Consider the following 25088-nt stretch of genomic DNA (forward strand, 5'->3'; position numbering starts at 1 on the left):
GCAGCTGATAGTGTGTGCGGGATATGCTGCTGCTGCTGCAGCTGACAGTGTGTGTGGGATATGCTGCTGCTGCAGCTGATAGTGTGTGTGCGGGATATGCTGCTGCTGCAGCTGATAGTGTGTGCGGGATATGCTGCTGCTGCAGCTGACAGTGTGTGCGGGATATGCTGCTGCTGCTGCTGCAGCTGATAGTGTGTGCGGGATATGCTGCAGCTGATAGTGTGTGCAGGATATGCTGCTGCTGCAGCTGATAGTGTGTGCGGGATATGCTGCTGCTGCAGCTGACAGTGTGTGCGGGATATGCTGCTGCTGCTGCTGCAGCTGATAGTGTGTGCGGGATATGCTGCAGCTGATAGTGTGTGCAGGATATGCTGCTGCTGCAGCTGATAGTGTGTGCGGGATATGCTGCTGCTGCTGCAGCTGATAGTGTGTGCGGGATATGCTGCTGCTGCAGCTGATAGTGTGTGTGGGATATGCTGCTGCTGCAGCTGATAGTGTGTGCGGGATATGCTGCTGCTGCAGCTGATAGTGTGTGCGGGATATGCTGCTGCAGCTGATAGTGTGTGTGGGATATGCTGCTGCTGCAGCTGATAGTGTGTGGGGGATATGCTGCTGCTGCTTCCTAGTGCCAGGTAACACAGCTCATCCGCTCACTGACACAGCACAGCGCCGAGCTCATCATCTCCCAGCAGCCAGCACGGAGCGCCGGTCATGCCAGCGCAGGGGGCAAGCGCCCAGTAGTCGGACGGGACCCACAGCTCTACCTGCCCTACAGCCGCCGGCTACAATGAATACAGTAGGTGAAGCCTCCCCCCGTGGATACTGTGTGTGCGGAGCCGTGCGGCCAAGCTTGATGTATTCTGCAATCTGCCTGACTCAGGTACACTGTCTGTCCTGCCTGGGTGCCGGGGACGGGGCGCTGCGTGCGTGCCGGGGGTGCCCGGGCATCTGTCCCATTGCTGTGTGCAGGGGGCACCCTGCTCTACTACTACCCCTATGGGGACACGGGGAGGGGGGTTCATGCCCTATGCCAGGTGCCGGCGCTGGCTGCCCGGGGACATCCCATGCTCCGGGCGCAGAGGGCAGCGATGCCCGGGCACGGAGGGGTGGCTCTGTGTACTAATATCACCCTATGTACTAATATAGAGCGGTCCCCGGAGTCCTGTCACCTCTGCTGCTTTCACCAGTGTATTACAGGTGCATCCAGTGTGGTCGGTGATGCTCTAGAACCTCATTCCTCTGGCTGTACCTGCCATGACAGCATCCCGTCCTCACATACAGCAGCTCCCTCCATCCCCCTCCCAAATCCCTGTGCTGTCCTGTCTCCTCCACTCACCAGCTGACCTCTCTCCTCACTGCATTCTTTCTAGGGCTGCCTGCTCAGCGCGTACCCCATCTTTATAGCAGCCGGCATGGTGACTATTGTCAGTTACCGCAAACTGCTATAAAGACGGGGAAAGCGTCTACAGTCAGCCAGCAGGGTGACTATGGACAGATACCGCAAACTGACTGTAGACGCTTTCCCCCGGCTTTATAGCAGTTTGCGGTATCTGTCCCTGTCAGCTGACTGTAGACGCTTTCCCCCGGCTTTATAGCAGTTTGGTAATAACGCTGTTCTTGGTGTATAAGTGGCAATTCACCAGACACATCAGCCCTATATAATTCTCCAATTTTTAGAAGTTTTTAGGGGCAGATGTTCCTGCTGCTCTTTAAGCGGTATTAAACTGCTGATGCTCGGCAGCTCTGCTAATAATAATTATTTTGCTGCTCTTTATGCAGAAATGCAGACTGCTGAGGTATGGCAGCTATATATCCTAAGAGTAGGCACTTTGATTAGAATACACTTAAGTATTTAACCCTTTGACCATTTAAATGTTATTCTCCATTTCCCCGCAATCACTATTATTCCTTATATGCGGTTGGGCTTTTGGTGCCCCCAAACGGGAATTGCTGCAATTCCTTTATAGCATACACATTGAGAGATATTGCTAATTTTGCTGGGTGTATTGCATACCCTCCAACCTGACCCATTCCATTAGGTACAAAATGCTCTGTTCCTGGACTTCCCTGCTAGTGGCAGTTACAGAGGTTGGACTCCAGCACAGTCCAATATTCAAAGAGGGGGGTCACATCAACTGCCAGTGAGTCCAGGACAGTGATGTTTGAGGTGGCATTAGGTGTGGCTCCCCTATTTCAATATTGCACAGTGCTGCAGCCCAACCTCTGTAACTGCCACTGGCAGGGAAGTCCAGAAACAGAGCATTGTGTACCTAATGGAATGGGTCATGTTGGAGGGTCTGGTATTGTATTTAAAGTCATATTGTAATCATTGTGCAAGTACCGCTTTTCAATATTATTCGTTCCATTCGGTGCAATCAATTAAAGTCGCGTACCCCGTCTTTATAGAAGCCGGCAGGGTGGCTAGGGACAGATACTGCGACCTGCTATACATGGGGTGCATGTATAATATGATTATTTCTTTAAATTAAGATGGGGAGAGGTGAACGCTGCTTGTGCTGTAGGAGAGATCATGCAGCTATGGAACGCCCACATGGGGAGAGGTGACCGCTGCTTGTGCTGTAGGAGAGATCATGCAGCTATGGAACGCCCACATGGGGAGAGGTGACCGCTGCTTGTGCTGTAGGAGAGATCATGCAGCTATGGGACGCCCACATGGGGAGAGGTGACCGCTTCTTGTGCTGTAGGAGAGATCATGCAGCTATGGAACGCCCACATGGGGAGAGGTGACCGCTGCTTGTGCTGTAGGAGAGATCATGTAGCTACGGAACGCCCACATGGGGAGAGGTGACCGCTTCTTGTGCTGTAGGAGAGATCATGCAGCTATGGAACGCCCACATGGGGAGAGGTGACCGCTGCTTGTGCTGTAGGAGAGATCATGTAGCTACGGAACGCCCACATGGGGAGAGGTGACCGCTGCTTGTGCTGTAGGAGAGATCATGCAGCTACGGAACGCCCACATGGGGAGAGGTGACCGCTTCTTGTGCTGTAGGAGAGATCATGCAGCTATGGAACGCCCACATGGGGAGAGGTGAACGCTGCTTGTGCTGTAGGAGAGATCATGCAGCTATGGAACGCCCACATGGGGAGAGGTGACTGCTGCTTGTGCTGTAGGAGAGACCATGCAGCTATGGAACGCCCACATGGGGAGAGGTGACCGCTTCTTGTGCTGTAGGAGAGATCATGCAGCTATGGAACGCCCACATGGGGAGAGGTGACCGCTGCTTGTGCTGTAGGAGAGATCATGCAGCTATGGAACGCCCACATGGGGAGAGGTGACCGCTGCTTGTGCTGTAGGAGAGACCATGCAGCTATGGAACGCCCACATGGGGAGAGGTGACCGCTTCTTGTGCTGTAGGAGAGATCATGCAGCTATGGGACACCCACATGGGGAGAGGTGACCGCTGCTTGTGCTGTAGGAGAGGTCATGCAGCTATGGAACGCCCACATGGGGGGAGGTGACCGCTGCTTGTACTGTAGGAGAGATCATGCAGCTATGGGACGCCCACATGGGGAGAGGTGACCGCTGCTTGTGCTGTAGGAGAGATCATGCAGCTATGGAACGCCCACATGGGGAGAGGTGACCGCTGCTTGTGCTGTAGGAGAGATCATGCAGCTATGGAACGCCCACATGGGGAGAGGTGACCGCTTCTTGTGCTGTAGGAGAGATCATGCAGCTATGGAACGCCCACATGGGGAGAGGTGACCGCTGCTTGTGCTGTAGGAGAGATCATGCAGCTATGGAACGCCCACATGAGGAGAGGTGACCGCTGCTTGTGCTGTAGCAGAGATCATGCAGCTATGGAACGCCCACATGGGGAGAGGTGACCGCTGCTTGTGCTGTAGGAGAGATCATGCAGCTATGGAACGCCCACATGGGGAGAGGTGACCGCTGCTTGTGCTGTAGGAGAGATCATGCAGCTACGGGACGCCCACATGGGGAGAGGTGACCGCTGCTTGTGCTGTAGGAGAGATCATGCAGCTATGGAACGCCCACATGGGGAGAGGTGACCGCTGCTTGTGCTGTAGGAGAGATCATGCAGCTATGGAACGCCCACATGGGGAGAGGTGACCGCTGCTTGTGCTGTAGGAGAGATGATGCAGCTATGGAACGCCCACATGGGGGGAGGTGACCGCTGCTTGTGCTGTAGGAGAGATCATGCAGCTATGGAACGCCCACATGGGGAGAGGTGACCGCTGCTTGTGCTGTAGGAGAGATCATGCAGCTATGGAACGCCCACATGGGGAGAGGTGACCGCTTCTTGTGCTGTAGGAGAGATCATGCAGCTATGGAACGCCCACATGGGGGGGAGGTGACCGCTTCTTGTGCTGTAGGAGAGATCATGCAGCTATGGGACGCCCACATGGGGAGAGGTGACCGCTGCTTGTGCTGTAGGAGAGATCATGCAGCTATGGGACGCCCACATGGGGAGAGGTGACCGCTTCTTGTGCTGTAGGAGAGATCATGCAGCTATGGAACGCCCACATGGGGAGAGGTGACCGCTGCTTGTGCTGTAGCAGAGATCATGTAGCTACGGAACGCCCACATGGGGAGAGGTGACCGCTGCTTGTGCTGTAGGAGAGATCATGCAGCTACGGAACGCCCACATGGGGAGAGGTGACCGCTTCTTGTGCTGTAGGAGAGATCATGCAGCTATGGAACGCCCACATGGGGAGAGGTGACCGCTTCTTGTGCTGTAGGAGAGATCATGCAGCTATGGAACGCCCACATGGGGAGAGGTGACCGCTGCTTGTGCTGTAGGAGAGATCATGTAGCTATGGAACGCCCACATGGGGAGAGGTGACCGCTGCTTGTGCTGTAGGAGAGATCATGCAGCTATGGGACGCCCACATGGGGAGAGGTGACCGCTGCTTGTGCTGTAGGAGAGATCATGCAGCTATGGAACGCCCACATGGGGAGAGGTGACCGCTGCTTGTGCTGTAGGAGAGATCATGCAGCTATGGAACGCCCACATGGGGAGAGGTGAACGCTGCTTGTGCTGTAGGAGAGATCATGCAGCTATGGAACACCCACATGGGGAGAGGTGACCGCTGCTTGTGCTGTAGGAGAGATCATGCAGCTATGGAACGCCCACATGGGGAGAGGTGACCGCTTCTTGTGCTGTAGGAGAGATCATGCAGCTATGGAACGCCCACATGGGGAGAGGTGACCTCTGCTTGTGCTGTAGGAGAGATCATGCAGCTATGGAACGCCCACATGGGGAGAGGTGAACGCTGCTTGTGCTGTAGGAGAGATCATGCAGCTATGGAACGCCCACATGGGGAGAGGTGACCGCTGCTTGTGCTGTAGGAGAGATCATGCAGCTATGGAACGCCCACATGGGGAGAGGTGACCGCTGCTTGTGCTGTAGGAGAGATCATGCAGCTATGGAACGCCCACATGGGGAGAGGTGACCGCTTCTTGTGCTGTAGGAGAGATCATGCAGCTATGGAACGCCCACATGGGGAGAGGTGACCTCTGCTTGTGCTGTAGGAGAGATCATGCAGCTATGGAACGCCCACATGGGGAGAGGTGACCTCTGCTTGTGCTGTAGGAGAGATCATGCAGCTATGGAACGCCCACATGGGGAGAGGTGAACGCTGCTTGTGCTGTAGGAGAGATCATGCAGCTATGGAACGCCCACATGGGGAGAGGTGACCGCTGCTTGTGCTGTAGGAGAGATCATGCAGCTATGGAACGCCCACATGGGGAGAGGTGACCGCTGCTTGTGCTGTAGGAGAGATCATGCAGCTATGGAACGCCCACATGGGGAGAGGTGAACGCTGCTTGTGCTGTAGGAGAGATCATGCAGCTATGGAACGCCCAGCTTTGGCAGTATAGTCGCAAGAACGGCAGCATATCAATCAAACATGCGTACACACTGCACTTTTGTTCCGATATGGGCCCGTCCTGTCGGATGAAAATTAAACAGCACTGAACCTTCGACCGACCGAGTATGGACATACAAGACTGCTTTGGGCCGTTTATCGCTCGTACAGAGGGAGCCGGGACAGCGTACACACCTATACAATTGAACGGCCATCCGACCCAGAACAGAAGAACGGCCCGACGATTGTATATATATATATATATGTGTACCCAGCTTTACACTCCAAATCTTATCAATGCACCCATTTAAGATTGCGATGGCTGGATCGGTGGAATGGCCCGGCGGGTGTAGGGAAGAATTTGGCCCATTGCACCCATTCCCAGTGGGGCATTACAGTGGTGCGGGTAGCGTGCGTCGCGTCATGACATCATGTGGCCAGGCCCGCGAACCTGCTCCCACACTCAGGGGCTGCCCCACTGTTTGGTAGAGACGCCCGGTGCATGTGCTTTACAGATCCCCAGACCTCAGAGACTGCTGCAGGCAGGTTCGGTGAGGGGAGCGGCAGTGGCAGGAAGCTGTGAATTATTAATTAATTATGGCGGGGTAAGTAACGCCCACCCCGGACCCCGCGCACTCAGCGCCTGTAATTACACACCCTAGAAACTGTACCATTGAAAGTATAGAAATAGAGGTGTGGCCACGTCCCTTTCTGATTTTGTACAGATTTCTGACCCTCAGATGTTGGAGGATATGTCATACAGTAGGTGCTAAATCTCAGGAGTGGATGTGGAATTCATCAACACATACAAGTTATCAACTCAGGAGCGTTGTGTTTCAAACAACAACACCACACCGGATTTCATTGCCGTCATTGAGTATCAATGCAAACACATTCTAACATTATGGTGGAATCTATAAAAATTTACAATCTTAGGTCTTTGGCACAGCATATTGTAAGATGACATTTTTCAGCAATTTTGGAAATAGAAAAACCCCAAGGTTTTCACGGGCAATGCCGGGCGGGTCAGCTAGTATGGAATAAATACAACAAGATATGCAGTGTACAAAGGCATATTGCTGTGTTTGCATAGACACAGTGATTAATGTAGAAGACAGCAGTGGCAGGGTCTAATGCAGGGTTATCCAAACTTTTTGCGACGAGGGCCAGATTTGGTGAAGTGTAAATGTGTGGGGGCCGACCATTCAGCCTGACATTCTTTGAAACATTAATCACATCAGAATGGTCCCCCACTCTGCCCACATTCACTGCATCTCCCCCTTTCTGTCCCTCCTTCACTGTATGTTCCCCACTCTGCAACCATTCACTCTGTCCCCCTTCTCTTAATGTCCATCAGTGCCTCCATTCATTGTATGTCTCCAAGCCCATCAGTGCCTCCTTCACTGTGTGACTCCCATTCACTGTATGACCCCTATTCACTACATACCCCACTCTGCCCCCATTCACTGTATGTCCCCCAGCCTGCCCCTGCTCCCCCTTCTCTGAATGCCCATGACTGCCTCCATTCACTGTATGTCCCCCAGCCAGACCTCCTTCACTGTATGTCCCCCACTCTGCCACCTCCCTTCTCTGTATGTTTCCCAGCCCCTTGTGTGAGTCAGAGGAAGGAGAGGCAAAGCAGGCACTGCAAGGACAGGAGATGCTTGGGCTCCCGCTGCTGCCCTCCTCCGCTCTGCATGTTACGGGAGCAAGCTTCCCCCTTCCTGCCCCCCTCCCCAAACACTGCTGTCACTGTGATTGTGGAGTAGGGTGATATACGATTGCAGCAGCAGGGGTAGGACGCCAAACACATCTGACCGTGGTGGCCGGCGCCTCCTCACTGCAGCAGACAGCAAGGTAAAGGCACGCTCGCCAGGGCCCCACCTTTAGTGTTCTGTGCTTTTCTTCACACATCTGATGCTCTGCCCACTTCCAGCTGGAGGCTGTGGGCCGCTTGAAATGGCAGCACGGGCCGCATTTGGCCCCGGGCCTGACTTTGGGCATGCCTGGTCTAATGTATTCACACTCTCCATAGCAGAGAGGCACACAGACCCCAAGCGGTCACAATAACGTGCAATTCTGACTTCTCACTGGCAAGAAATTTGATACAGCGTGTCAGAGTGATATTCTATAACATTACAGTGATGCTGCTAAACTTCTGAACCATTACAATTGTTATGATTTCTGCATAAATGGGAGCTAGAATAAGACCAGATCTTTATATAAGATGTAAAACTAGATAAAGAGAGGCTAGAAATTCAAATAACACACAAATGGTCCAACATTCCATTTATTTGTCAGAAAAAGCACTTACGCCTCCAGGATTAGTATTGTAAAAAAGAAAACAATTACCAGGATTGTTCACGAAAGTATACACAGACAGGTCAATTCATGGGTTTCCTCCGGGTACTCCGGTTTCCTCCCAGAATCCAAAAATATACTGGTGGTAGGTTAACTGGCTCCTAAAAAAATTAACCTTAGAATGTATGTGTGTTCCTGTACATTTATTTATTTACATTTTCTTATATAGCACAGTACATGTGGTAGGGAATATAGATTGTAAGCTCCACGGGGGCAGGGACTGATGTGAATGTTCAAATATTCTCTGTACAGCGCTGCAGAATATGTGTGCGCTATATAAGAAACTGTTAATAAATAAATAAAATAAAATAAATGAATTTCAAATTTACATAATTAAGTAACTCATTTTCTAAATACGCCCAAAAACCATTTTGGTACTTGTGTATTATCACGTCGCCCACTTTTCCTACGTACGGCACCATACAGTGGCGTAGCTACATTTTGGGGGGGGGGGGGGCCCGCAACCGCCAAGCATTCAGTTTCAGAGAACGGGGGGGCTGTATGGGGGCGGCCATTTTGTGGTGGTCCTCAGCAGAAGAATGGAGCCACTGGGACCAGCGAGATAGGTAAGTCTGCGGGGGATGGGGGGGTTGTAACTATAGCACCGCAGCCCCCGGCGCCCCCACATGCACAGCGCCCCCCCCCCCCCCCCCCCGCGGTGTCGGGGGCTGCGGTGCTATAGTTACGACGCTGGCACCATAGGGAAATCGTATCGCATCGTATGGGCCATTTTAAGGGTCATGCGATGCGATGTGATGCAATTTTTTAATGTCATTTATTCACTGCTCTCTCAGCCCTGGGGGATCGCATCGCATTGCACCTCCCGCAAAATTGCATGCGATCGCATGTGATTGTATAGGGTGTACGATGCAATGACATTGCCTGTACCATAATATCATTGTATGACATACAATGATGTTTGACGTACCCCCTTACTATCCAGGCCATCCCAAAGCGTGGCGAGCGCAGCAGAACACGTCCTCCGACCTTTTCATTCCTCCACTATCCACGTCAGCGTGGAGTTGATTTTATATAGTGAGGCGAGCGCAGATTACTTTACATGTATTCCGCGGCTGCTCGCCACGCTTCGGGCTCAGTGGCTCGCTGCCCTCGCCACACTATATATAATCAACTCCACGCCGATGTGGATAGTGGGGGAATGAAAACGGCGGAGGACGCGTTCCACCGCCGCTCGCCACGCTTCGGGGTGGTGTGGATAGTGGAGGGGGGGCTAAAACATCATTGTATGGTCTAGCTAATTTCATGGCATCGCATACCCTATAAAATCGCATGCAATTTTGCAGGAGGTGCGATGCGATCCCCCGGGCCTAAAAGAGCAGTGAATAAATTACATAGGAAAATCGCATTGCATCGCATGGCCCTTAAAGTGACCCATGCAATGTAAGTTTTCTACGCAGAATAGCCTACTAAGCAAATTGCTTAGTGGGCGCCGTGATAATACACAAGTACCACCATTTTTAATTGTTAAATGTTTTCCAAGACATCTTCCACTGTAAACAGGTGGAAATTGATCTCCTCATAAGGACTTTCAAACCCACTCTCAAATAATATGGCAAATGTTCTGTTATCCTGGCAGACTGCAAGATCGGAGTAAGCCGCTGGGCCATAGTGAATAATCCACGGCTTAGACCATGCGTCAGGCATCAGGGGAGACTTATTTAAGAAGATCCCAAGATCTCTACGAACTTCCATTGCTGGGTGTGAGAATAAAAGCCAGTCAGTGCTTTTCTGCCCGGGTCGTTCAGGCTCTGAGAAACTTACAACACTGCCGAAACATCCATCATTTACTTCTTCTAATTTACCACCATCTTCAACAACATTAAACTCATTTCCGACATTCACCGTCTGTGCCTCCACCCTCCCCTTGGAGGTGCCTCGTGCATTGAGGTAGAGCACGCTCTTGTTATCCTCGCTCAATATTTCGGCCAACTCATTTTCGCCACACTGAAACTTGTCAACCCGTTCCGAGATCCTCCAGGTGTTCCCCTGGTCCTCGCTGTAGAAGTAGAATGAGTGGGCTGTAGGGCACCACCAACATATAAACCAGAATCTGGCAACATAAACGTAGGCCGGAACGATGAGCTTCCCGGACTGGGTCTGAATTCCGTGTCCAGGTGAGAAGAAGACGGTGGCCAGATTATGGACACTGCTGGTCACCTCGGTGATGTCAAATATGCTGCTCCAGGTTTTCCCCCAATCCCGGCTGACTATGTAACACATCTTGGCAGCGTTTCCCCACAACTTCATATATTGCTCCGACACTCCATCGGGTATGCAATTGAAGAATAAGAACAAAACCTTTGTGGTGTCAGCATAGACAGGACAAGGATTCATCGCACGATGGTTCTTCATGCAAACATCACCTAAGCTCTGCACATCTTCCCACTAATAATATGAAGAAAGGAAATAAAATGTTACATACTTGATATCTGCTTATCAAAAGTACTGAAGACAAAAAAAATATCTTATCAGGATTATCAGACATGGGCAGTGAGATATTTTAAAAAGAGATCGATCTCCCTATCCTTAAACAACTCCATTTAGATTCTCTACTTCAAAAAATAGATGAATCACTATGTGTTTCTAAATCAAATTGATCTGTAAATTGACCATGTGGGCAGGGTCGCCGAGAGGTATTCCGGGCGCCGGTAAAAGTTTTAGGGCGTGGCCTAGTCATGGAGGTGTTGCACCCCCCCAAAATGTTTAAGGTGGGTGAATAAAACTCTGAAGTCGAGGCGGGGAGTGTTATTGCCCGCCCCCCTCAGCAGCAGCAGCAACACACACCAACAGCATGTGCTGTGCTCACAGCAGGCTCAGCATGAGCTTGCATGCTGTCAGTGAGGCGCTCATACTGAGCCTGCTGTCAGCACAGCACATGCTGTCAGTGTGTGCTGCTGGTGCACTGCTCAGGAGAGGGGGAGGGTGGTGTCGCACCAGTGCCCCCACTGGGCCCCTCCAACAAGCCAACGGGTAATTAGTACCTGCCCCTCCACCCCCCCTGTCGGTGGCCCTGCTTGCGGGTCACAGCTTTTTTTTAGAACAATGACCAGGATCTAAGAAATACTGACTTCTGAACATCTTTGACCCCCTGTGTACTGGCTCTCCCAAAACGGGCAGAGAATTAGAGGAACCACAGGGGGCTGGATATTTCACAAGTTGGCGAAAAACAGATAAAGATTTTTTGGGGGTAAAATGATTTTCTTTTGAAATTATTACATTCATTAACATCTCAATGTACAATATGGCTTTTTTAGTTAATTTTCACTCTTCAAATAATCATTCCAAAAAGTTTTCTAAATATCCAAAGTCACTTTAAATGAAACCAAAAAAGGATACTTGGCCGCTTGCGTGCTCCACAGGGCTGTGCTACTGAAATGGGGGTGGGGCGGTGTGGAGGGCTGCACTGGATGTTGGAGGCATCTTACCTCCTCCTCAGCCTGCATCAGTGCTATTCAGGAATATTGCGCATGTACACTAGAGCCTGTTTTCACTGTGCGGCGCCATCTTCCTGAAGTTGTCACTGGTAAGATGGCGCTGCTGAGAATGAGGATCCAACTACATCTGAAATCGCTGGTGCATCTGACTCTGGAGCTAGCCATATATTTCTAAAATTGTTGTTTAAAAACTATCAATTTTCAAAGACTGCAAAAGTGTGTTATTTTTGTACTGCCATGGCCTGTGGGCAGGTGTCTATAGGTTTTGAATGTGTCGCGTGATCTAATATTGTAGGTGACAGAATCATGTGACAGAATTCATCCATCTCACTGCGCGGATGCATATTGTGTAGCAAGTTCTTCTGGTACACACCCAATTCGGTTACATCAGGCCTATTATATTATATTGTATCTCTAACATTAGGACTATTTTTAGGGTGACTTATTCTGCCGTGGGATTGATTTTTTGGGTGAATTTGCCATGACTCTTATTCTCGCAGTTCTGTATGCTCAGGTGAGTTCAAGTGATACAGGTGAGGTCACATGAGACAGGCGAGGTCAAGGGATGCAGTCAATTTGCCGCCAGTCACAATGCTGAGATTTAAAATGTTGACATGTCAAGAGTCAACATGAGTAATTTTTTTTGTTTGAAATTCTCTACTTTCTAAATGTTGGCATTTTTACCATTTTGTCATAATGAATGTCAGCATTTTTAACATATCAGTATTTTAACTGTATGACAATGCTTTTTGGTATTTTGACTGTCTGTATTTTCAGAATCAGGAAATCAAGCCAGGTGAGGTCAGGGGAAACAGGTGAGGCAGGTGAGGTCAGGGGAAGCAGGTGAGCCAGGTGAGGTCAAGGGAAGCAGGTGAGGCAGGTGAGGTCAGGGGAACAGATAAGGCAGGTGAGGTCAGGTGAAGTAGGTGAGGCAGGTGAGGTCAGGGGAACAGATAAGGCAGGTAAGGTCAGGTGAAGTAGGTGAGGCAGGTGAGGTCAGGGGAACAGATAAGGCAGGTGAGGTCAGGTGAAGTAGGTGAGGCAGGTGAGGTCAGGGGAACAGATAAGGCAGGAGAGGTCAGGGGAAGTAGGTGAGGTCAGGTGAGGTCAGGGGAACAGATAAGGCAGGTTAGGTCAGGGAAGTAGGTGAGTCAGGGGAAGCAGGTGAGGTCAGGGGAAGCAGGTGAGGCAGGTGAAGTCAGGGGAAGCAGGTGAAGTCAGGAGAAGCAGGTGAGGTCGGAGAGGCAGGGGAGGTCAGGGGAAACAGTGGAGGCCAGGAGAAACAGGTAAGGCAGGTGAGGTCAGGGGAAGCAGGTGAGGTAAAGGGAAGAAGAAGAGGCAGGGGAGGTCAGGGGAAACAGGAGAGGCCAGGGGAAACAGGTAAGGCAGGTGAGGTCAGGGGAAGCAGGTGAGACAGATGAGGTCAGGGGAAACAGTTAAGGCAGGTGAGGTCAGGGGAAGCAGGTGAGGCAGGTGTGATCAGGGGAAGTAGGTGAGACAGGTGAGTCAGGGAAAGCAGGTGAGGTCAGGGGAAGCAGGTGAGGTCAGGAGAAGCAGGTGAGGTTAGGGGAAGCAGGTGAGGCAGGTAAGATCAGGGGAAGCAGGTGAGGTAATGTGAGGTCAAGGGAAGCAGGTGAGGCAGGTGAGGTCAGGGGAAGCAAGTGAGGTCAGGGGAAACAATTGAGGCAGGTGAAGTCAAAGGAAACAGGTGAGGTCAGTGGAAACAGGCGAGGTCAGGTGAAGCAAGTGAGGTCAGATGAAGCAGGTGAGGTCAGGGATGCATGTGAGGTCATGGGAAGAGGGTGAGGTCAGGGGAAACATGCAAGGCAGGTGAGGTCACGGAAAACATATGAGGTCAGGGGAAGCAGGTGAGACATGTGAGGTCAGGGGAAGCAGGTAAGGCAGGTGAGGTCAAAAGAGGCACGTGAGTTCAGGGGAGACAGGGGAGGTCAGGGGAAACAGGTGAGGTCAGAGAAAGTAGGTGAGACAGGTGAGACCAAGGGAAGCAGCAAAAGCAGGTAAGTAAAGTCAAGAGAGGCAGGTGAGGTTAGGGGAAGCAGATGAGGCAGGTGAGGTCAGGGGAAACAGGTAAGGCAGATGAGGTCAGGGGAAGCAGGTGAGACAGGTGAGGTCAGGGTAAGCAGGTGAGGTGATGTGAGGTCAAGGGAAACAGGTGAGGCAGGTGAGGTCAGGGGGAAGTAGGTCAAGTCAGGGGACGCAGATGAGGCAGGTGAGATCAGGGGAAGCAGGTGAGGTGAAGCAGGAGAGACAGGCGAGGTCAAGAGAAGCAGATGAGACAGGTGAGGTCAGGAAAAGCAGGTGATGTCAGGGGGAGCAGGTGATTCAGGGGAAGCAGATGAGGCAAGGGAGATCAGGGGAAGCAGGTGAGGTGATGTGAGGTCAAGGGAAGCAGGTGAGGTCAGGGTAAGCAGATGAGGCAGGTGAGGTCAGGGGAAGCAGGTGAGGTAATGTGAGGTCAAGGGAAACAGGTGAGGCAGGTGAGGTCAGGGGAAGTAGGTCAAGTCAGGGGAAGCAGACAGGGGCGGATCCAGGATAAAATGACAGGGGGGGCACCATGATAAAAGAGGGTTTAGGTGGGGGAGGGCCAGTGTTAGTGGTGCCAGTGTACATGCTAAGAGAGCCGCAGAGAGAGGGTGGCAATGGGATTAAAAATAGGCCCTGGTATTTAAAGTACGCAGGCCCACCATGGCAACAAAAGTGAAGGATGTAGTTGAGCATGCGCCGAAGGCGCGCTCTGGAAAAGGGGGTGTGGCCACTCAACATTTACACCAGGCATGTCCAACGTTGGCCCTCCAGATGTTGTGAAACTACACATCCCAGCATGCTTTGCAATAGTTTTAGCATTCTCTAATAGCAAAACTGTGGCAAAGCATGCTGGGATGTGTAGTTTCACAACATCTGGAGGGCCAACGTTGGACATGCCTGATTTACACCATAATGTCCATTGCACGTTAAGTTACACGGCATGATGTCCATTATGTATTATGCCAAACATCATAATGCCTATTAAAAATGATGCTACATACAGTAAGTGCTGCTTATCTACATGCTCATTGCCAAGGGTTCCATGCTCATTGCCAGAGGTTCCATGCTTGTTTCCATGTGGGATTACATGCTCATTGCCAACGGGGAATACATGCTCGTGGTAAATGGGGGACAGCCGCCGCCAGGCAGAAGTGATAGCCACTGACAGTGGCACAGCCTGGCTGTATTCCGAGCACTGCAGGTCCCAGCTATTTGAAATAATACCCATTTCAAACCAGAAAATGCGTTCCCAGGTTGGCCCCTTTTACACCAGCCTAGTCCCTGCATTTTCTGGTGTGAGGGGGGAGAGAAAACCTTCCCCTTTAACCAGTTATCTCATTTAACCGGCTATATCTTCGGAACTAACTGACCCATTTACATGAGACAAGTATCATATTTAAGAACTTTTGAGTGGGCTTTGAATGATTTTGGTCCAGTGAAACTGGAACGTTTGGTTCCAGAGTAATCTGCCCTCAAAGAACATGAACAGCCATGAAATTACATTTCAAAAAGAAAAAAATTAGATTTACACGCTATATCTCTGGAACTGATTGACCGATATGGACTGGTATCATATTGAAGGCCCAGCGATTTGGAATTGAATGACATCAACCCTAAGCTCCTGTGATGCCAGGGGGAGAACTGGCAGCCGTCGGAACTGGGTGGGGGTCGGAATTGACGGGTCCCATATTATCCTATGGGGAAAAATGTTACAGCTTTGCCAGCGATATCTCCGGTTCCCGGGGGGCTAGAGACACGGGGCTGGGCTCGTTGGAAAGCTCTGGTCCTCATCTACAACAGGGGGGGGGGCACGTGCCCAGGTGCCCCCCCCCTGAATCCGCCACTGGAAGCAAATGAGGCAGGTGAGATCAGGGGAAGCAGGTGAGGTGATAAGAGGTCAGGGGAAGCAGGTGAGACAGGCGAGGTCAAGAGAAGCAGATGAGACAGGTGAGGTCAGGAAAAGCAGGTGATGTCAGGGGAAGCAGGTGATTCAGGGGAAGCAGATGAGGCAAGGGAGATCAGGGGAAGCAGGTGAGATCAGCGTAAGCAGGTGAGGTGATGTGAGGTCAAGGGAAGCAGGTGAGGTCAGGGGAAGCAGGTGAGGTATGGGGAAGCAGGTGAGGTCAGGGGAAACAGGTGAGGCAGGTGAGGTCAAAAAAGGGGAGGTCAGGGGAAACAGGTGAGGTCAGAGAATGTAGGTGAGACAGGTGAGGTCAGGGGAAACAGGTGAGGTCAGGGGAAACAGGCGAGGTCAGGTGAAGCAGGTGAGATCAGGGATGCAGGTGAGGTCAGGGATGCAGGTGAGGTCAGGGATGCAGGTGAGGTCAGGGGATGCAGGTGAGGTCAGGGGATGCAGGTGAGGTCAGGGGATGCAGGTGAGGTCAGGGGAAACATATGAGGTCAGGGGAAGCAGGTGAGACATGTGAGGTCAGGGGAAGCAGGTGAGACATGTGAGGTCAGGGGAAGCAGGTAAGACATGTGAGGTCAGGCGAAGCAGGTAAGGCAGGTGAGGTCAAAAGAGGCAAGTGAGTTCAGGGGAGGTCAGGGGAAACAGGTGAGGTCAGAGAAAGCAGGTGAGGTGATGTGAGGTTAAGGGAAACAGATGAGGCAGATGAGGTCAGGGTAAGCAGGTCAGGGGAACCAGTTGAGGCCAGGGGAAGTAGGTCAAGTCAGGGGAAGCAGATGAGGCAGGTGAGATCAGGGGAAGCAGGTGAGGTGATAAGAGGTCAGGGGGAGCAGGTGAGACAGGCGAGGTCAAGAGAAGCAGATGAGACAGGTGAGGTCAGGAGAAACAGGTGATGTCAGGGGAAGCAGCTGATGCAGGGGAAGCAGATGAGGCAGGTGAGGTCAAGAGAAGCAGGTGAGGTCAGTGGAAACGGATGAGGCAAGGGAGATCAGGGGAAGCAGGTGAGATCAGCGTAAGCAGGTGAGGTGATGTGAGGTCAAGGGAAGCAGGTGAGGTCAGGGGAAGCAGGTGAGGCAGGTGAGATCAGGGGAAGCAGGTGAGGTGATAAGAGGTCAGGGGAAGCAGGTGAGACAGGCGAGGTCAAGAGAAGCAGATGAGACAGGTGAGGTCAGGAAAAGCAGGTGATGTCAGGGGAAGCAGGTGATTCAGGGGAAGCAGATGAGGCAAGGAAGATCAGGGGAAGCAGGTGAGATCAGCGTAAGCAGGTGAGGTGATGTGAGGTCAAGGGAAGCAGGTGAGGTCAGGGGAAGCATGTGAGGTCAGGGGAGGCAGGTGAGGTCAAAAAAGGGGAGGTCAGGGGAAACAGGTGAGGTCAGAGAATGTAGGTGAGACAGGTGAGGTCAGGGGAAACAGGCGAGGTCAGGTGAAGCAGGTGAGGTCAGGGATGCAGGTGAGGTCAGGGGATGCAGGTGAGGTCAGGGATGCAGGTGAGGTCAGGGGATGCAGGTGAGGTCAGGGGAAGAGGGTGAGGTCAGGGGAAACATATGAGGTCAGGGGAAGCAGGTGAGACATGTGAGGTCAGGGGAAGCAGGTGAGACATGTGAGGTCAGGCGAAGCAGGTAAGGCAGGTGAGGTCAAAAGAGGCAAGTGAGTTCAGGGGAGGTCAAGGGAAACAGGTGAGGTCAGAGATAGTAGGTGAGACAGGTGAGATCAAGGGAAGAAGGTAAGTGAGGTCAAGAGAGGCAGGTGAGGTTAGGGGAAGCAGCTGAGGCAGGTGAGGTCAGGAGAAACAGGTAAGGCAGATGAGGTAAGGGGAAGCAGGTGAGACAGGTGAGGTTAGGGTAAGCAGGTGAGGTGATGTGAGGTTAAGGGAAACAGATGAGGCAGATGAGGTCAGGGTAAGCAGGTCAGGGGAACCAGTTGAGGCCAGGGGAAGTAGGTCAAGTCAGGGGAAGCAGATGAGGCAGGTGAGATCAGGGGAAGCAGGTGAGGTGATGTGAGGTCAAGGGAAGCAGGTGAGATCAGGGGAAGCAGGTGAGGCAGGTGAGATCAGGGGAAGCAGGTGAGGTCAGGGGAGGCAAGTGAGGCAGGTGAGATCAGGGGAAGCAGGTGAGGTCAGGGGAAGCAGGTGAAAGTCAGGGGAAACAGGTGAGGCAGGTGAAGTGAAGGGAAACAGGTTAGGTCAGGGGAAACAGGCAAGGTCAGGTGAAGCAGGTGAGGTCAGGGGATGCAGGTGAGGTTAGGGAATGCAAGTCAGGTCATTGGAAACAGGTGAGGTCAGGGGAAGCAGGCGAGACATGTGAGGTAAGGGGAAGCAGGTGAGATCAGCGTAAGCAGGTGAGGTGATGTGAGGTCAAGGGAAGCAGGTGAGGTCAGGGGAAGCAGGTGAGGTCAGGGGAAGCAGGTGAGGCAGGTGAGGTCAAAAAAGGGGAGGTCAGGGGAAACAGGTGAGGTCAGAGAATGTAGGTGAGGTCAGGAGAAACAGGTGAGGTCAGGGGAAACAGGCGAGGTCAGGTGAAGCAGGTGAGGTCAGGGATGCAGGTAAAGTCAGGGGATGCAGGTGAGGTCAGGGATGCAGGTGAGGTCAGGGGATGCAGGTGAGGTCAGGGGAATAGGGTGAGGTCAGGGGAAGAGGGTGAGGTCAGGGGAAGCAGGTGAGACATGTGAGGTCAGGGGAAGCAGGTGAGACATGTGAGGTCAGGGGAAGCAGGTAAAGCAGGTGAGGTCAAAAGAGGCAAGTGAGTTCAGGGGAGGTCAGGGGAAACAGGTGAGGTCAGAGAAAGTAGGTGAGACAGGTAAGATCAAGGGAAGCAGGTGAGGTCAGGGGAAGCAGGTGAGGTCAGGAGAAACAGGTGAGGTAAAAAAAGGGGAGGTCAGGGGAAACAGGTGAGGTCAGAGAATGTAGGTGAGACAGGTGAGGTCAGGGGAAACAGGTGAGGTCAGGGGAAACAGGTGAGGTCAGGGATGCAGGTGAAGTCAGGGGATGCAGGTGAGGTCAGGGATGCAGGTGAGGTCAGGAGAAGAGGGTGAGGTCAGGGGAAACATATGAGGTCAGGGGAAGCAGGTGAGACATGTGAGGTCAGGGGAAGCAGGTGAGACATGTGAGGTCAGGGGAAGCAGGTAAGGCAGGTGAAGTCAAAAGAGGCAAGTGAGTTCAGGGGAAACAGGTGAGGTCAGAGAAAGTAGGTGAGACAGGTGAGATCAAGGGAAGCAGGTAAGTGAGGTCAAGAGAGGCTGGTGAGGTTAGGGGAAGCAGATGAGGCAGGTGAGGTCAGGAGAAACAGGTAAGGCAAGTGAGGTTAGGGGAAGCAGATAAGGCAGGTGAGGTCAGGAGAAACAGGTAAGGCAGATGAGGTCAGGGGAAGCAGGTGAGGCAGATGAGGTCAGGGTAAGCAGGTCAGGGGAACCAGTTGAGGCCAGGGGAAGTAGGTCAAGTCAGGGGAAGCAGATGAGGCAGGTGAGATCAGGGGAAGCAGGTGAGGTGATAAGAGGTCAGGGGGAGCAGGTGAGACAGGCGAGGTCAAGAGAAGCAGATGAGACAGGTGAGGTCAGGAGAAACAGGTGATGTCAGGGGAAGCAGCTGATGCAGGGGAAGCAGATGAGGCAGGTGAGGTCAAGAGAAGCAGGTGAGGTCAGTGGAAGCAGATGAGGCAAGGGAGATCAGGGGAAGCAGGTGAGATCAGCATAAGCAGGTGAGGTCAGGGATGCAGGTGAAGTCAGGGATGCAGGTGAGGTCAGGGGATGCAGGTGAGGTCAGGGGAAGAGGGTGAGGTCAGGGGAAACATATGAGGTCAGGGGAAGCAGGTGAGACATGTGAGGTCAGGGGAAGCAGGTGAGACATGTGAGGTCAGGGGAAGCAGGTAAGGCAGGTGAGGTCAAAAGAGGCAAGTGAGTTCAGGGGAGGTCAGGGGAAACAGGTGACGTCAGAGAAAGTAGGTGAGACAGGTGAGATCAAGGGAAGCAGGTGAGGTCAGGGGAAGCAGGTGAGGTCAGGAGAAACAGGTGAGGCAGGTGAGGTCAAAAAAGGGGAGGTCAGGGGAAACAGGTGAGTTCAGAGAATGTAGGTGAGACAGGTGAGGTCAGGGGAAACAGGTGAGGTCAGGGGAAACAGGCGAGGTCAGGTGAGGTCAGGGATGCAGGTGAAGTCAGGGGATGCAGGTGAGGTCAGGGATGCAGGTGAGGTCAGGGGATGCAGGTGAGGTCAGGGGATGCAGGTGAGGTCAGGGAAAACATATGAGGTCAGGGGAAGCAGGTGAGACATGTGAGGTCAGGGGAAGCAGGTGAGACATGTGAGGTCAGGGGAAGCAGGTAAGGCAGGTGAGTTCAAAAGAGGCAAGTGAGTTCAGGGGATACAGGTGAGGTCAGAGAAAGTAGGTGAGACAGGTGAGATCAAGGGAAGCAGGTAAGTGAGGTCAAGAGAGGCTGGCGAGGTTAGGGGAAGCAGATGAGGCAGGTGAGGTCAGGAGAAACAGGTAAGGCATATGAGGTCAGGGGAAGCAGGTGAGACAGGTGAGGTCAGGGTAAGCAGGTGAGGTGATGTGAGGTTAAGGGAAACAGGTGAGGCAGATGAGGTCAGGGTAAGCAGGTCAGGGGAACCAGTTGAGGCCAGGGGAAGTAGGTCAAGTCAGGGAAAGCAGATGAGGCAGGTGAGATCAGGGGAAGCAGGTGAGGTGATAAGAGGTCAGGGGGAGCAGGTGAGACAGGTGAGGTCAAGAGAAGCAGATGAGACAGGTGAGGTCAGGAGAAACAGGTGATGTCAGGGGAAGCAGCTGATGCAGGGGACGCAGATGAGGCAGGTGAGGTCAAGAGAAGCAGGTGAGGTCAGTGGAAGCAGATGAGGCAAGGGAGATCAGCATAAGCAGGTGAGGTGATGTGAAGTCAAGGGAAGCAGTTGAGGTCAGGGGAAGCAGGTGAGATCAGGGGAAGCAGGTGAGGTCAGAGGAAGCAGGTGAGATCAGGGGAAGCAGGTAAGGTCAGGGGAAGCAGGTGAAAGTCAGGGGATACAGGTGAGGCAGGTGAAGTGAAGGGAAACAGGTTAGGTCAGGGGAAACAGGCAAGGTCAGGTGAAGCAGGTGAGGTTAGGGAATGCAAGTGAGGTCATTGGAAACAGGTGAGGTCAGGGGAAGCAGGCGAGACATGTGAGGTCAGGGGAAGCAGGTAAGGCAGATGAGATCAAAAGGGGGAGGCAGGGGAGGTCATGGGAAACAGGTGAGGTCAGATAAAGTAGGTGAGACAGGAGCGGTCAAGGGAAGCAGGGAAAGAAAGGCAAGTGAAGTTAGGGGAAGAAGATGAGACTGGTGAGATCAGGGGAAACAGTTGAGACAGGTGAGGTCAAGGGAAGCAGGTGAGGTCAGGGGAAGTAGGTGAGGTCAATGGCAGCAGGTGAGGTCAGGGGAAGCAGGTGAGGACAGCTGAAGCAGGTGAGGTCAAGGGAAGCAGGTGAGGTCAGGAGATACAGGTGAGCTCAGGGGAAGAAGAGGAGGCAGGTAACATCAGGGGAAGCAGGTGAGGTCAGGGTAAGCAGGTGAGGTCAAGGGAAGCAGGTGAGGTCAGGATGTAGGTGATGTCAAGGGAAGCAGGTGAGGTCAGGGGATGTAGGTGAGGTCAAGGGAAGCAGGTGAGGTCCAGGGAAGAAGGTGAGATCAAGACCTCACCTTCTTCACCAGCTTCCCCTGACCTCATCTGCTTCCACTGATCTCACCTGCTTCCCCTGACCTCACCAGCTTCCCCTGACCTTACCTGCTTCCCCTGACCTCACCTGCTTCCCCTGGCCTCACCTGCTTCCACTGATCTCACCTGCTTCCCCTGACCTCACCAGCTTCCCCTGACCTGACCTGCTTCCCCTGATCTCACCTCCTTCCACTGACCTCACCTGCTTCCTCTGACCTCACCTGCTTCCACTGACCTCACCTGCTTCCCCTGACCTCACCAGCTTCCCCTGACCTCACCAGCTTCCCCTGACCTCACCAGCTTCCACTGACCTCACCTGCTTCCCCTGACCTCACCTGCTTCCCCTGACCTCACCTGCTTCCCCTGACCTCACCAGTTTCCCCTGACCTTACCAGCTTCCCCTGACCTCACCAGCTTCCCCTGACCTCACCTGCTTCCCCTGACCTTACCAGTTTCCCCTAACCTCACCAGCTTCCCCTGACCTCACCTGCTTTCCCTGATCTCACCTTCTTCCTGGCCCTCTGGTAAGTGATTTGTCCCTCTCTCAGCATCGCTCTCTGTTGCTGCTATGCTGCTTAGCTCTTCATTCACGCTTCCCGGAGAAAACTGCGCAATAGCCGTTAACGGCTGTTCCCTTTTATATCTTTCTCTTCGTGCTCTCCATTACCCGCTCTTTCCGCGAGCCAAAAAACTTTATTTACAGGGGGTTTATTAGTATCAGTCCTTTATCCCCTCTGAACAGGGCATTTGAACTTGCCCTCTGGTTAGTGTCTCTCTGGGTGGCCCAGTCCAATCCCCTCCGGTGGGGGAGTTCAGTCTATAAATTAAATAATAAACATTCCACTTTCCATGAAAGTCTTTGCTGGCTTCTGTGAAAGCATTTATTTATATATCCAGCATACCCTTGAGTTCCCTATGGGCAGGGTAACTGACTCTCCCAAATTTTGCGGGAGTCTCCCGTGTTTTCATTCCTCCGCCCGGGGCTCTGTTGGGAGCTGATGACGAGCTGGACGGAGCGCAGCAGCGGTGAATGGAGGGGCAGCGTCAGTGGTAAGAAGACTCACAGTCAGACTGAGGAGCAGCGGGCGCCGCCGGGCAACGTCACTGGTAAGAATACTCAGTGTCAGGACAGACTGAGCTTACTTGTGGCTGGCTACTTGTCTTCCTCCCCGCTGCATATTATTCATCAGCTCCGCTCCGTCTCCCCCCTCCAGGCCTCCATTGCTGCTGCAGCAGTTCACAGCGTCAGTTGTGTTCCCCCCCCCCCCCCCCTGCCGCCCGCCACCTCTTCTGCTACAGTTCAAACTAGTACAAGTCACAGTAATACCGAAGACGCCCCCCCCCCCAGCGTCTACCACCTGTCCCTGCATGTTATGCAGCTGTGGCACTACAAGTCACAGCATGCCCTTTTCTCCAGTTCTTGGGATACCACAACTCTCAGCAGAGCATCCCCAGCTGCAATACAATTGCCTGTAGCCTATTATGCAGTGGTCGGCTCAAGGTCCGCCCCCTGGTGATGCAAGGTCCGCCCCCTGGTGATGCAAGGTCCGCCCCCTAGTGATGCAAGGTCTGACCTCTGGTAATGCCAGGTCTGACCCCTGGTGATGCAAGTCCCCACCCTCTGGTGACGCAAGGCTCGCCCCATGCCTTTCACTTTTCTCCCTGAAAAGATTTTTAAAAAGTAGGCACCCCTGGGATGGCATATATTTAAAACAACTCACAGTGGGCCAGATGCACTAAGCTTCGAAAGTGATAAAATGGAGAGTGATAAACAGCCAGCTAATCAGCTCCTACCTGCCATTTCACAGACTGTGTTTGAAACATGGCAGAGAGGAGCTGATTGGCTGGCTGTTTATCACTTTTGAAGCTTAGAGAATCTGGCCCCATATCTTATATTAAGAATAATTAGTATGGCATCATATGCCTATAGTCCACTGTGTGTGTGTGTGTGTGTGTGTGTGTGTGTGTATACATCTCTTATATATTTGGCTACATGTGTCAATCATCCTGAGTGTGTCTATAACGCTGAGCAGGGTCATGCATGAAACTCCACCCCCACCCAGCCTTATACACGCACACCACACATACCAAATATATGAGACTAGGTGATTCATCGCGCCCTACGGGCGCTCTTCACACCGTCGTAAGGGGCTGCGCCCCCTTAATTTGTGAGCGTTTGTATATGAGAAATATGGTTAGAATTGTATGAAAGATGCCTTGTATTGCAACTTGGATGTCCGCGAATTGCGGTAGGGGGGGTCGCGGGGGGTGCCGCAAATTGTGGGAGGGGGGGTCGCGAGGGGTGGGTGCCGCGAATCGAGGTAGGGCAGGGTTCCGGTGGGGGGGTGCCGCGAATCGCGGGAGGGGGGGTTCCGGGGGGTGTGGGGGGTGTGACATGAATCCCCACAAGAAAAAAATCGACACAGAAAGGTCAACACATGTAAATGTTGACATAAGTGTGGCACTTCATTGGTGTCCATGTCGACACATGACAATGAATAAGAAAACATTAAAAAAAATTAAAATAAATCTTCAAAAACTCATGTCAACCTTTTTCATTGTCGACCATAGCTATCAGGGGCTGGTTTAGGGATGAGGGCGCCCATAGACACAAAATAATGTCCGCCCCCCTGCCTAATTGTAATATTTTTATTGATTAGTTATAAGCCCTCATTTGATGATTTGCTAAGTAGGACAACTTATGCTGGGTACACACCAGGACGACTAGGGCCCGATCCGCACAATCTAGATCCAATTCCGATCAATTGGATGTAGATTGTGTGCTGATTGGGCCCTTTTCTGACCTGGTGTGGACCGATACCGATCCGATGCGCGGTCCCGCGGGTCGGTCGGTCGTTATTGAGATCCTACCTGCTGCAGGTAGGATCTCAATGACGACCATACAGCCGGGTGCGGGTCGTCATCGGATCGGACCCGCTCACGGTGCACATCGTGAGCGGGTCGTGCCCCCCCGCGTCATCGTGAGCGGGTCGGACGAGACACTGACGACCCGCTCACGATGTGCATCGTGAGCGGGTCGCCCTGGTGTGTACCCTACATTACAGGGGCGGTTTCTGCATGTCCTATCTATTTACACTCTATTCAAGATGGAACCTGGTGCATTAAAGAGGAAACATTGTGCAGTTACTGGTACATTTCAGGCTGACAGTACTATGACATGCATCCAAGGGCCGCCCCCAAACATGTGCCGCCCCTAGGCACATGCCTCACGTGCCTAATGGGAAAGTCAGCACTGATAGCTATGTCAGTGTTTTGCATGTGCCATTTAATCCTGGGTCTGCTGCGAATTGCGGAGGGGCGGGGGGGTGCTGCGAATCGCCACAAGAAAGAATCAACACAGAAAGGTCAAAACATGTAAATGTTGACATAAGTGTGGCACTTCATTGGTGTCCATGTCGACACATGAGAATGAATATGAAAACATTCAAAAAATGAAAAATAAATCTTCAAAAACTCATGTCAACCTTTTTCATTGTTGACCATAGCCGTGTCAGTGTTTTGCATGCGCGCAAATCGGGGGAGGGGGGTCGCGGGGGGGTGCCGCAAATCGCGCAAGGAGGGGTCACGGGGGGGTTCTTTTTGCCGCGAATCACGGGAGGGGGGGTAGCGGGGGGGGGGTGTTTTTGCCACAAATCGTTGGAGGGGGGTTAGCGGGGGGAGAGTTTGCCGCAAATCGCGGGAGGGAGGGTCGGAGGGTGCGGCGGGGGGGGGGGGGGCTGTGGGGATGTGGGACCATTGTTAGACACCAAGTAGATAGGGATTCAGTATTGAATCCCGGCGGT

At 52.6% G+C, this 25088-nt stretch overlaps 1 protein-coding gene across 1 annotated transcript in view; it reads right to left on the reverse strand.

The window, feature by feature from the left end:
• Nucleotides 1-9468: 9468 nt before the first annotated feature.
• LOC146058593 (sialidase-3-like) overlaps nucleotides 9469-25088 on the reverse strand; it is a 29011-nt gene continuing 13391 nt past the window's right edge. The window contains exon 2 of the mRNA XM_083170870.1: nucleotides 9469-10614. Within this exon, the coding sequence (XP_083026996.1) occupies nucleotides 9694-10614 (921 nt within the window). The 3' untranslated portion in view covers nucleotides 9469-9693. The remainder of the gene's footprint in view (nucleotides 10615-25088) is intronic.

Source organism: Crinia signifera, chromosome 2 (genome assembly GCF_055691185.1).
Source record: "Crinia signifera chromosome 2, ASM5569118v1, whole genome shotgun sequence".
In the NCBI taxonomy this organism is placed as follows: Eukaryota; Metazoa; Chordata; class Amphibia; order Anura; family Myobatrachidae; genus Crinia; species Crinia signifera.